Consider the following 15000-nt stretch of genomic DNA (forward strand, 5'->3'; position numbering starts at 1 on the left):
GACTCTCACTATTATGTTAGATCCACTATGGACTGGACTCTCACTATTATGTTAGATCCACTATGGACTGGACTCTCACTATTATGTTAGATCCACTATGGACTGGACTCCCACTATTATGTTAGATCCACTATGGACTGGACTCCCACACTATTATGTTAGATCCACTATGGACTGGACTCTCACTATTATGCTAGATCCACTATGGACTGGACTCTCACTATTATGTTAGATCCACTATGGACTGGACTCTCACAATATTATGTTAGATCCACTATGGACTGGACTCTCACACTATTATGTTAGATCCACTATGGACTGGACTCTCACTATTATGTTAGATCCACTATGGACTGGACTCTCACACTATAATGTCAGATCCACTATGGACTGGACTCTCACTATTATGTTAGATCCACTATGGACTGGACTCTCACTATTATGTTAGATCCACTATAGACTGGACTCTCACACTATTATGTTAGATCCACTATGGACTGGACTCTCACACTATTATGTTAGATCCACTATGGACTGGACTCTCACACTATTATGTTAGATCCACTATGGACTGGACTCTCACTATTATGTTGGATCCACTATGGACTGGACTCTCACTGTTAGATCCAGTATGGACTGGACTCTCACACTATAATGTCAGATCCACTATGGACTGGACTCTCACTATTCTGTTAGATCCACTATGGACTGGACTCTCACACTATTATGTTATCTCCACTATGGACTGGACTCTCACTATTATGTTAAATCCACTATGGACTGGACTCTCACTATTATGTTAGATCCACTATGGACTGGACTCTCACTATTATGTTAGATCCACTATGGACTGGACTCTCCCTATTATGTTAGATCCACTATGGACTGGACTCTCCCTATTATGTTAGATCCACTATGGACTGGACTCTCCCTATTATGTTAGATCCACTATGGACTGGACTCTCCCTATTATGTTAGATCCACTATGGACTGGACTCTCCCTATTATGTTAGATCCACTATGGACTGGACTCTCCCTATTATGTTAGATCCACTATGGACTGGACTCTCACAATATTATGCTAGATCTACTTGACATCCATCTGCGGTCCTCTCCAAGGTTTCTCATAGTCATTCAGATTGACGTCCCACTAGGGTTGTGAGTTTTTCTTTGCCCTTATGTGGGCTCTGACCCGAGGATGTGGTTGTGGCTTGTGCAGCCCTTTGAGACACTTGTGATTTAGGGCTTTCTAAATAAACATTGATTGATTGAGACGGACGTTGGGCGCAATAACTCAGTCCGGACCAGACCCGGCCTCCTAAGGTTGTGGTTCCTCGGGAACACCAGACCCGGCCTCCTAAGGTTGTGGTTCCTCGGGAACACCAGACCCGGCCTCCTAAGGTTGTGGTTCCTCGGGAACACCAGACCCGGCCTCCTAAGGTTGTGGTTCCTCGGGAACACACGATGTCTGACTCCTTCCCCCTCCACTTCTTCCAGCCAGAACTACAAATACTTTTGCTACGGTCGGTGTTTTTTGGACATGTGTGAGATTACTTGTATGCGCAGCTGGCAGGTGGAGCTGAGGCCCGGCGCTCCGTGGTCGGCGGCGGTCACGGTCAAGGTGTACTCGGCCCGCTCCGCCCATCTCAGGGGCGACGCCGTGCGGAGCTCCCCGCTGGCCGGGTTCAGGGAGAAGCGCTCGGCTCGGGAGCCTTGGGAGGACGCAAAATGGAAGCACGGGTTAGAACCACGCCAGGCGAGGTAGCTCATTGTTATCGACTCCGGCACAGCATTTACCTATATGACCCGGCCCATATACGTTCACTCATTCATTCTCGAAATAATCCTGCTCATGTCATCATATGAAATATCATTTACTTCACCAATTGTTATTTATTGTGTGGTTACTTATGGAGTGTGTTGTGAATAAAGTGAGAACAGGAAGTGAAGAAAAGTTTTAGCAGCTGTTATGTAGAAGAAAAGGGGTGGGATTAAATAAGCTCCGCTTCTTCCTACTCCTTTTCCAACATGTTGACAAGAGAAACTGGAAATTGTGATGCATTATGTTGTATACATGCATGTGTGATGCATCATGTTGTGTGCTTGCATGTGTGATGCATCATGTTGTGTGCTTGCATGTGTGATGCATCATGTTGTGTGCTTGCATGTGTGATGCATCATGTTGTGTGCTTGCATGTGTGATGCATCATGTTGTGTGCTTGCATGTGTGATGCATCATGTTGTGTGCTTGCATGTGTGATGCATCATGTTGTGTGCTTGCATGTGTGATGCATCATGTTGTGTGCTTGCATGTTCCAAATAAACTCAAACTTGTATTAAAGTGGGTTTATTTTTGCATGTTTTTTAATGAATCATTTAATATTCTTGTTGAAGCTATTGATGGATTGCATGCTCGTGTAGCTGTGACATTGTTGTATTTACTCTAAAATATTGTCTTATGGAGTCTTTTATTATGTCTTATTTAGGCTTTTATATTGTGATATTTACTCTTTTATATTGTTATTCACTTTTTTTTACTGTATTATTAATGTTTAATATTATGTTATTTACTCCGTGACATTATGTTGTTTACTCTTATATTGTAATATTTAGTGGATTGTTGTTTTAGTGTTTAGTCGTTTGTATTTACTTTTATATATTGAGTTCTTCACTCTTTAATATTACGATATTTATTCTTTAACATAATGTTATGTACTCTTATATTGTGTATTTTTAATCTTTAATATTATGTTATTTACTTTTTATATACTATTTAACATAATGTTATATACTCATATATGGTGATTTTTTTTAAATATCTAATATTATGTTATTCACTCTTTAATATTATGTTATTCACTTTTTTATATCGTGGTATTTATTCTTATTTTGTGTTATTTACCATTTATGTACTCTTTTATATTGTAATATTTAATCAGTTATATTGTTTTAGTATTTTCTCTTTTATGTTTATTTTTTATATTGAGTTATTTACTCTTTAATATTATGTTATTTACTCTTTAATATTATTTTATTTACTCTTTAATATTATGTTATTCACTCTTTAACATTATGTTATTCACTTTTTTATATCGTGGTATTTATTCTTATTTTGTGTTATTCACCATTTACTTACTCTTTCATATTGTAATATTTAATCAGTTATATTTTTTTAGTATTTTCTCTTTTATATTTATTTTTATATTGAGTTATTTACGCTTTAATATTATGTTATTGACTCTTTAATATAATGTTATTCACTCTTTAACAAGATGTTATACCCTGTATACTCTTTTTTATCTTTAATATGTTATTCACTCATTGATATTTGTATTTACTTTTTTATATTGTGGTATTTACTCTTTAATATTATGTTATTTACTTGTTTATATTGCGTTATTCACTCTTTAATATTATGTTATTTACTCTTTTATATTGCGTTATTTACTCTTTAATATTATGTTATTTACTCCTGAATATTATGTTTTATTACTCTTTTATATTGTGTTATTTACTCCTTTATTTTGTGTTATTTACTCTTTGTTTACTATTTAATATCTTATTTACTCCATGATATCATGGTATTTACTCTTTTATATTGTAATATTTAGTTGGTTATTATGTTTTAGTATTTACTCTTTTATATTTATTTTTTTATATTGAGTTTTTTACTCTTTAGTATTATGATATTTAATATTATGATATTTATTCTTTAATAATATGTTATTTACTCTTTAACATGATGTTATACCCTGTATACTCTTATAGTGTTTTTTTATCTTTAATATTATGTTATTCAGTCATTGATATTTTTATTTACTTTTTTATATTGTGTTATTTACTCTTTAATATTATGTTATTTACTCTTTTATATTGCGTAATTTACTCTTTAATATTATGTTATTCACTCTTTAATATTATATTATTTACTCTTTAATATTATGTTATTTACCCTTTAATATTATGTTATTTACCCTTTAATATTATGTTATTTACTCTTTTATATTGCGTAATTTACTCTTTAATATTATGTTATTTACTTTTTAATATTGTGTTATTTACCCTTTAATATTATGTTATTTACCCTTTAATATTATGTTATTTACTCTTTTATATTGCATAATTTACTCTTTAATATTATGTTATTCACTCTTTAATATTATGTTATTTCCTCTTTTATATTGCATAATTTACTCTTTAATATTATGTTATTCACTCTTTAATATTATGTTATTCACTCTTTAATATTATGTTATTTACCCTTTAATATTATGTTATTTACCCTTTAATATTATGTTATTTACTCTTTTATATTGTGTAATTTACTCTTTAATATGATGTTATTCACTCTTTAATATAATATTATTTACTCTTTAATATTATGTTATTTACTCTTTTATATTGCGTAATTTACTCTTTAAAATTATGTTATTCACTCTTTAATATTATATTATTTACTTTTTAATATTATGTTATTTACCCTTCAATATTATGTTATTTACCCTTTAATATTATGTTATTTACTCTTTTATATTGCGTAATTTACTCTTTAATATTATGTTATTTACTCTATTATATTGTGTTATTTACTTTTTTGTATTGCGTTATTTACTCTTTACTATTGTGTTATTTACTCTTTTATTTTGTGTTATTTAGTCCGTTGTCTCGACATGCGATCAATGGTGGTTACAAGACGGGACCTGGTGGTCTCCTACAGTTCCAGGTGTACATCATGTGTAGGTCTTACCCGATAAGGAGTAGTAGACGGTGCCGTTTTCCCCCTCATCGGGGTCTTTAGCCGACACCGTTCCCAGGGCGGTCCCGGACGAGAGCCCCTCCTTCACCTTCAATAGAGAACCATTTACCAACTGTTGTCCCCCTGAACGCCACATCCAAGCACAACTTGAAAGCTCTCACCTGGAAGATGAGCTCCCTGTGCGAGAAGGTCGGGGCGTGGTCGTTGTCGTCCAGCACGGTGATGTGCGCGGTGCCGGTGGCGCTGCGTGGAGGCGTCCCTCCGTCCTGCACCACCACCACGAGCTGGTAGCTGGACTGCTGCTCTCTGTCCAGTACCTGGCGAGTACTCACCTCCCCTGGAAGAGAAGATCCACCACTGTGACGACGACACAAAGCAGCGGGAGAGTGCTCGGGTGTCCTATTCACCTGTCTGGGAGTTGACCTGGAAGTGTCTGTCGGCGTGCAGCAGCCGGTAGGAGAGTCGGGCGTTCGGCCCCGCATCTCGGTCCGTCGCCGACACCCTACCGAAACCCGTCCCCGCGAGCAGGTTCTCCCGGACCGCCAGGAACACCCTGTCCTGGCTGAGCCTGGGCGAGTTGTCGTTCTCGTCCGTCACCGTCACTCTGACTGTGGCGCTTCCGGTTCTCCCCCCTCGACCGGAGGTGGCCAGGACTGTCAGCAGGTACATGTCCTTGACCTCGCGGTCCAGCGAGCTCCGCACAAACAGCCAACCGCTATCCGGTACGATGCCAAAGCCTGCGGCGTCGCCGTCGGGCCTGAGGCGGTAGGACATGGACGAGGAGGAGGAGGCGCTTCCTTCGTTCCCCGAGGCCTCTCGGTTCAGCGCTCGCACCTGAAGGAAGCGCGTGTTGAGGGGAGCGTTCTCTCTGAGCTCCACGCGGTACGTCAGGGTGTCAAAGTGGGGGCCTTGTGCATCCTGTGCCTGGATGTGGACCACCAGGGTGAAGGTGGAGCTCAGCTGAGGTGCTCCTCCATCTTTGGCCACCACCTGAAGGTCATAGCGAGGGACACTCTCATACGACAGACCCCCGATCAGTCGCACATCCCCGCTGCCTCGATCCACGCCAAACGTCCTCTGGCCGCTGCTGCCCGCCACCAGGTCGAAGCTGAGCTGGCCATTATGACCAGAGTCCTTGTCTGAGGCCTGAATGCGGTAGATAACGGCCCCCATCTTGGTGATCTCAGGCAGAAGGAGGGACTCGGACGAAGACGGAAGGAAGGTAGGGGCGTTGTCGTTGATGTCAGAGATGGTGATGCGAACACGACTGCTCCCGAAAGCGGGAGGGGAGCCAGACCGTGCCTGGATCTCGAGATCAAGTCCGGAGCAGGTCTCGTGGTCCAGGGGAAGAGCGGTGCGGATGGTCCCAGATGTACTGTCCACCGTGAAGTAGCCGTCAGGATCTCCAGAGGAGACGGAGTAGAAGACTTCCTTTGAAGCGGCTGAAAGAAGAAGGCATGAAACCAGACTTAAACTGGCGACGTGAGATCGCGGTTTTCCTGACCTGTCTTTGTCGCGGCGCGGACCACGCCGACCGCCGTCCCCCTGAGGACGTCCTCGGAGACGGTGAAGAAATACTGCGCCTGCTCGAACACGGGAGACGACACCGAGCCCCCCACCACGCTCACGTTCACCCTGGCGTCGACCGGCGCCGTCAGACCTCCGCCGTCCTCGGCCGATATCACCATGGAGATGACGGAGTTGGCCTTGCCGTGGAGCGAGCGCGAGAGCGATATGACGCCTGCGGAGTGCAAACACGGAGATCACGTAAACCCAGGTCTGGTACCCGTCACAACAAAGTGACCACACCTGTGTCCTTGTTGAGGGTGAAGAAGGCCGAACCGCCCCCGGCCACCGTGCGGTACGTCACCCGGCCGTTCTCCCCGGCGTCGGGGTCGTTGGCTGTTACCTTGACAACGGAGGTGCCGGGCGTGCTGTGGGCGCTGAGGCTGACCGCGTAGAGGACCGGGTAGAAGGAGGGCCGGTTGTCATTGATGTCCGCCACCGACACCCTGACACGGGCCACTGAGCTCAGGCCCCCCTTAACGGGTAGAAGAAAGGATTTGAGCTGAGCAAGCAGATATTAAAAAACCTTATCTGGACCATGAAAGAAGTGTTGTGGCGTAAGAACATCCTCCCTGTTTTCAAACCCGCAGACAACCATCGACTTGTTCTCAGCCTCTTCTCTCCGGCCAAAAACATGTCCGCAACAGAATCCTCCAATAAAAGCTGGAGTTCGCCGCACATCACATGGAATGTGCGGGATTAATTTTCACGAGTGGACAACTTTTAAGTCGCTCCTCATTCACCGACACTTCAGAACAAATTCTCAAATCCTACTTGCTTTTTTCCCCCCCCCCCTCCTAGAAGATTCCACCAGAGTGTTCTTATCTGGAGGATTTGTTCCCGGGCAAAGAACAAGTTCTCGGAACAAACTGCCTATCACTTTCTCTCCCATTCTGCTCGTATTAAAAAGTATTTTTAAATGACCTATACATGCACATATATATATATACATATACATATATACATACAGTCGCGGTCAAAAGTGTACATACACGTGTAAAGAACATCATGCCATGGCTGTCTTGAGTTTCCAATCATTTCTACAACTCTTATTTTTCAGTTCAGTAAAAATGTTCTCTCAGCAGCAGGTGATCGCTCGCGTTTTTCTTCCTGATCGTGGCAGTGACAAAACTGTGCCATGCACTTTATGCTTAGGGACAATTGTCTGCACAGTTGCTCTCGGGACCTTAATCTGCTTTCAAATGGCTCCAAGTGACTTTCCTGACTTGTTCAAGTCAATGATTCCTTTTTTCGACTGCAATAAACTACAAGTACACAACTACAAGTATTAATATTACAATCAACTATTAGTATTGAAACTACAAGTACTACAACTACAAGTATTACAATTACAATCAACTATTAGTATTGAAACTACAAGTACTACAACTCCAAGAAACTCCAAGCAGACTACTACTAGTAGTACAACTACAAGAAACTCCAAGTAGTCTACTACTAGTACTACAACTACAAGAAACTCCAAGTAGATTACTACAAGTACTACAACTACAAGAAACTCCAAGTAGACTACTACTAGTACTACAACTACAAGAAACTCCAAGTAGACTACTACTAGTAGTACAACTACAAGAAGCTACTAGCACTCTACTACAAGTATTACGACTACACGAAACTGCAAGTACATTACAACAACCAGTACAACTACAAGAAACAGATATTACCACTACAGGAAACTACTAGTACTACAACTGCAAGAAGCTACAAGTGCACTATTGCAAGTATTACAACTGCAATAAACTACAAGTACACACCTACAAGTATTCCAATTACAATCAACTATTAGTATTGAAACTACAAGTACTACAACTACAAGAAACTCCAAGTAGACTACAACTAGTACTACAACTACAAGAAACTCCAAGTAGACTACTACTAGTACTACAACTACAAGAAACTCCAAGTAGACTACTACTAGTAGTACAACTACAAGAAACTCCAAGTAGACTACTACTAGTACTACAACTACAAGAAACTACAAGTAGACTACTACTAGTACTACAACTACAAGAAACTCCAAGTAGACTACTACTAGTACTACAACTACAAGAAACTCCAAGTAGACTACTACTAGTAGTACAACTACAAGAAACTCCAAGTAGACTACTACTAGTACTACAACTACAAGAAACTCCAAGTAGACTACTACTAGTACTACAACTACAAGAAACTCCAAGTAGACTACTACTAGTACTACCACTACAAGAAACTCCAAGTAGACTACTACTAGTACTACAACTACAAGAAACTCCAAGTAGACTACTACTAGTACTACAACTACAAGAAACTCCAAGTAGACTACTACTAGTAGTACAACTACAAGAAACTCCAAGTAGACTACTACTAGTACTACAACTACAAGAAACTCCAAGTAGACTACTACTAGTACTACAGCTACAAGAAACTCCAAGTAGACTACTACTAGTACTACCACTACAAGAAACTCCAAGTAGACTACTACTAGTACTACAACTACAAGAAACTCCAAGTAGACTACTACTAGTACTACAACTACAAGAAACTCCAAGTAGACTACTACTAGTAGTACAACTACAAGAAACTCCAAGTAGACTACTACTAGTACTACAACTACAAGAAACTCCAAGTAGACTACTACTAGTACTACAACTACAAGAAACTCCAAGTAGACTACTACTAGTACTACAACTACAAGAAACTCCAAGTAGACTACTACTAGTACTACCACTACAAGAAACTCCAAGTAGACTACTACTAGTACTACCACTACAAGAAACTCCAAGTAGACTACTACTAGTACTACAACTACAAGAAACTCCAAGTAGACTACTACTAGTACTACAACTACAAGAAACTCCAAGTAGACTACTACTAGTAGTACAACTACAAGAAACTCCAAGTAGACTACTACTAGTACTACAACTACAAGAAACTCCAAGTAGACTACTACTAGTACTACAACTACAAGAAACTCCAAGTAGACTACTACTAGTACAACAACTACAAGAAACTCCAAGTAGACTACTACTAGTACTACCACTACAAGAAACTCCAAGTAGACTACTACTAGTACTACCACTACAAGAAACTCCAAGTAGACTACTACTAGTACTACAACTACAAGAAACTCCAAGTAGACTACTACTAGTACTACAACTACAAGAAACTCCAAGTAGACTACTACTAGTACTACAACTACAAGAAACTCCAAGTAGACTACTACTAGTACTACAACTACAAGAAACTCCAAGTAGACTACTACTAGTACTACCACTACAAGAAACTCCAAGTAGACTACTACTAGTACTACCACTACAAGAAACTCCAAGTAGACTACTACTAGTACTACAACTACAAGAAACTCCAAGTAGACTACTACTAGTACTACAACTACAAGAAACTCCAAGTAGACTACTACTAGTAGTACAACTACAAGAAACTCCAAGTAGACTACTACTAGTACTACAACTACAAGAAACTCCAAGTAGACTACTACTAGTACTACAACTACAAGAAACTCCAAGTAGACTACTACTAGTACTACAACTACAAGAAACTCCAAGTAGACTACTACTAGTAGTACAACTACAAGAAACTCCAAGTAGACTACTACTAGTACTACAACTACAAGAAACTCCAAGTAGACTACTACTAGTAGTACAACTACAAGAAACTCCAAGTAGACTACTACTAGTACTACAACTACAAGAAACTCCAAGTAGACTACTACTAGTAGTACAACTACAAGAAACTCCAAGTAGACTACTACTAGTACTACAACTACAAGAAACTCCAAGTAGACTACTACTAGTAGTACAACTACAAGAAACTCCAAGTAGACTACTACTAGTACTACAACTACAAGAAACTCCAAGTAGACTACTACTAGTAGTACAACTACAAGAAGCTACTAGCACACTACTACAAGTATTACAACTACAAGAAACTGCAAGTACATTACAACGACCAGTACAACTACAAGAAACAGATATTACCACTACAGGAAACTACTAGTACTACAACTACAAGAAGCTACAAGTGCACTATTGCAAGTATTACAACTGCAATAAACTACAAGTACACACCTACAAGTATTCCAATTACAATCAACTATTAGTATTGAAACTACAAGTACTACAACTACAAGAAACTCCAAGTAGACTACAACTAGTACTACAACTACAAGAAACTCCAAGTAGACTACTACTAGTACTACAACTACAAGAAACTCCAAGTAGACTACTACTAGTAGTACAACTACAAGAAACTCCAAGTAGACTACTACTAGTACTACAACTACAAGAAACTACAAGTAGACTACTACTAGTACTACAACTACAAGAAACTCCAAGTAGACTACTACTAGTACTACAACTACAAGAAACTCCAAGTAGACTACTACTAGTAGTACAACTACAAGAAACTCCAAGTAGACTACTACTAGTACTACAACTACAAGAAACTCCAAGTAGACTACTACTAGTACTACAACTACAAGAAACTCCAAGTAGACTACTACTAGTAGTACAACTACAAGAAACTCCAAGTAGACTACTACTAGTACTACAACTACAAGAAACTCCAAGTAGACTACTACTAGTACTACCACTACAAGAAACTCCAAGTAGACTACTACTAGTACTACCACTACAAGAAACTCCAAGTAGACTACTACTAGTACTACAACTACAAGAAACTCCAAGTAGACTACTACTAGTACTACAACTACAAGAAACTCCAAGTAGACTACTACTAGTAGTACAACTACAAGAAACTCCAAGTAGACTACTACTAGTACTACAACTACAAGAAACTCCAAGTAGACTACTACTAGTACTACAGCTACAAGAAACTCCAAGTAGACTACTACTAGTACTACCACTACAAGAAACTCCAAGTAGACTACTACTAGTACTACAACTACAAGAAACTCCAAGTAGACTATTACTAGTACTACAACTACAAGAAACTCCAAGTAGACTACTACTAGTAGTACAACTACAAGAAACTCCAAGTAGACTACTACTAGTACTACAACTACAAGAAACTCCAAGTAGACTACTACTAGTACTACAACTACAAGAAACTCCAAGTAGACTACTACTAGTACTACAACTACAAGAAACTCCAAGTAGACTACTACTAGTACTACCACTACAAGAAACTCCAAGTAGACTACTACTAGTACTACCACTACAAGAAACTCCAAGTAGACTACTACTAGTACTACAACTACAAGAAACTCCAAGTAGACTACTACTAGTACTACAACTACAAGAAACTCCAAGTAGACTACTACTAGTACTACAACTACAAGAAACTCCAAGTAGACTACTACTAGTACTACAACTACAAGAAACTCCAAGTAGACTACTACTAGTACTACCACTACAAGAAACTCCAAGTAGACTACTACTAGTACTACCACTACAAGAAACTCCAAGTAGACTACTACTAGTACTACAACTACAAGAAACTCCAAGTAGACTACTACTAGTACTACAACTACAAGAAACTCCAAGTAGACTACTACTAGTACTACAACTACAAGAAACTCCAAGTAGACTACTACTAGTACTACAACTACAAGAAACTCCAAGTAGACTACTACTAGTACTACCACTACAAGAAACTCCAAGTAGACTACTACTAGTACTACCACTACAAGAAACTCCAAGTAGACTACTACTAGTACTACAACTACAAGAAACTCCAAGTAGACTACTACTAGTAGTACAACTACAAGAAACTCCAAGTAGACTACTACTAGTACTACAACTACAAGAAACTCCAAGTAGACTACTACTAGTACTACAACTACAAAAAACTCCAAGTAGACTACTACTAGTAGTACAACTACAAGAAACTCCAAGTAGACTACTACTAGTACTACAACTACAAGAAACTCCAAGTAGACTACTACTAGTACTACAACTACAAGAAACTCCAAGTAGACTACTACTAGTACTACAACTACAAGAAACTCCAAGTAGACTACTACTAGTACTACCACTACAAGAAACTCCAAGTAGACTACTACTAGTACTACCACTACAAGAAACTCCAAGTAGACTACTACTAGTACTACAACTACAAGAAACTCCAAGTAGACTACTACTAGTACTACAACTACAAGAAACTCCAAGTAGACTACTACTAGTACTACAACTACAAGAAACTCCAAGTAGACTACTACTAGTACTACAACTACAAGAAACTCCAAGTAGACTACTACTAGTACTACCACTACAAGAAACTCCAAGTAGACTACTACTAGTACTACCACTACAAGAAACTCCAAGTAGACTACTACTAGTACTACAACTACAAGAAACTCCAAGTAGACTACTACTAGTACTACAACTACAAGAAACTCCAAGTAGACTACTACTAGTAGTACAACTACAAGAAACTCCAAGTAGACTACTACTAGTACTACAACTACAAGAAACTCCAAGTAGACTACTACTAGTACTACAACTACAAGAAACTCCAAGTAGACTACTACTAGTACTACAACTACAAGAAACTACAAGTAGACTACTACTAGTAGTACAACTACAAGAAACTCCAAGTAGACTACTACTAGTACTACAACTACAAGAAACTCCAAGTAGACTACTACTAGTAGTACAACTACAAGAAACTCCAAGTAGACTACTACTAGTACTACAACTACAAGAAACTCCAAGTAGACTACTACTAGTAGTACAACTACAAGAAACTCCAAGTAGACTACTACTAGTACTACAACTACAAGAAACTCCAAGTAGACTACTACTAGTAGTACAACTACAAGAAACTCCAAGTAGACTACTACTAGTACTACAACTACAAGAAACTCCAAGTAGACTACTACTAGTAGTACAACTACAATAAGCTACTAGCACACTACTACAAGTATTACAACTACAAGAAACTGCAAGTACATTACAACGACCAGTACAACTACAAGAAACAGATATTACAACTACAGGAAACTACTAGTACTACAACTACAAGAAGCTACAAGTGCACTATTGCAAGTATTACAACTGCAATAAACTACAAGTACACACCTACAAGTATTCCAATTACAATCAGCTATTAGTATTGAAACTACAAGTACTACAACTACAAGAAACTCCAAGTAGACTACTACTAGTAGTACAACTACAAGAAACTACTCACACAGTATTACGACTACACGAAACTGCAAGTACATTACAACAACCAGTACAACTACAAGAAACAACAGATATTACAACTACAGGAAACTACTAGTACTACAACTACAAGAAGCCACAAGTGCACTATTGCAAGTATTACAACTGCGAAAAAAACTACAAGTACAAGCAACTACAAGTACACTTTTACAAGTACTACAACTACTGTACAAGTACACTACTACAAGTAGTACAACTACAAAAACCTACAAGCCCACTACAAGTATTACGACTACAAGAACTTGCAAGTACGTTACAACAACCAGTACAACTACAAGAAACTACTAGTACTTCAACTACAAAAAATTACAAGTACATTATTACAAGTACTACAACTGCAATAAACTACAAGTACACAACTACAAGTATTACAATTACAATCAACTATTAAGAATTGAAACTACAAGTACTTCAACTACAAGAAACTCCAAGTAGACTACTACTAGTACTACAACTACAAGAAACTACTAGCACACTACTGCAAGTATTACGACTACACGAAACTGCAAGTACACTATTACAAGTACTACAACTACTGTACAAGAACATACAAGTACACTATTACAAGTAGTACAACTACAAAAACTACTAGTACTCCAACTACAAAAAGCTACAAGTACACTATTACAACTACTACAACTGCAATAAACTACAAGTACACAACTACAAGTATTACAATTACAATCAACTATTAGTATTGAAACTACAAGTACTACAATTTGTGGCATTTTTTGATGTTTAGACGGTATTTTACAATTAGATTTAGTCCCTCTATTGCTACTTTAAAAGTATTTCCTGGAGTAGTGTAAGAACTGAAGGAGTATTTTGAGATATTTAGTCATCTTCTCACCCCGTCTGTTGCCGTGACGGTCAAGTCAAACCTCTCCAGTCCGTCGTCGCGATCCAGACTGGTGCTGGTGCACAGGTGCCCGGTCTCCTTGGTGATGGTGAAGCGGGAGGGCGGCGCCCCGCCGGCGCTGGAAGTCAGCGTGTAGGTCACGGCGCCGAAGGACCCGCGGTCATCATCCGTGGCAGACACCTAGGGGGGGGGGGAGAGGACACGCCAGGTCAGACCTTGTCCAAACCAGGGTTCTTGTTCAGATGCCAAACATGTAAGACCAAATTCAAACGGAATGGGTGAGGAGACCAAGACCACAGGGTGGGGTTCGTTACACCAAGACCACCAAGACACACTTTTGTGGAACTTTGTAGAAAGGTGGTGCAGATGTTTTGGATCACACCCGCTGATTTGGTTTCTTCGCCGAACGTCAAAACCAGACGGGGGGGGGGGGGGGGGAGGCAACAGAAGACCTTTGGAGCTGTGGGTCAGGTCCAGGGGGTCAACAGAGACACTTAAAGGGGTTCCGCGGGGTCAAGTGACGCCAAGTGGTTTTGGACAGGCACAGAGACTCACACTCTAGTCCTTAACCCGGAGAAGACAAGCCGAGCGAGAGGTCCTCTTCTTTGAGCGTAAAC

The 15000-nt window shown here is 39.5% G+C and overlaps 1 protein-coding gene across 1 annotated transcript in view; it reads right to left on the reverse strand.

Moving 5' to 3' along the window:
• Positions 1-15000, reverse strand: part of LOC133649999 (protocadherin-16-like) — a 126505-nt gene that overhangs the window by 21946 nt on the left and 89559 nt on the right. Inside the window, exons 5-11 of the mRNA XM_062046724.1 lie at positions 14375-14563; positions 6566-6797; positions 6261-6497; positions 5164-6198; positions 4918-5093; positions 4748-4844; positions 1555-1712 (exon numbers count right to left, since the gene is read on the reverse strand). Coding sequence (XP_061902708.1) covers positions 1555-1712; positions 4748-4844; positions 4918-5093; positions 5164-6198; positions 6261-6497; positions 6566-6797; positions 14375-14563 — 2124 coding nt within the window. The remainder of the gene's footprint in view (positions 1-1554; positions 1713-4747; positions 4845-4917; positions 5094-5163; positions 6199-6260; positions 6498-6565; positions 6798-14374; positions 14564-15000) is intronic.

Source organism: Entelurus aequoreus, linkage group LG05 (assembly GCF_033978785.1).
Source record: "Entelurus aequoreus isolate RoL-2023_Sb linkage group LG05, RoL_Eaeq_v1.1, whole genome shotgun sequence".
Taxonomy (NCBI): Eukaryota; Metazoa; Chordata; class Actinopteri; order Syngnathiformes; family Syngnathidae; genus Entelurus; species Entelurus aequoreus.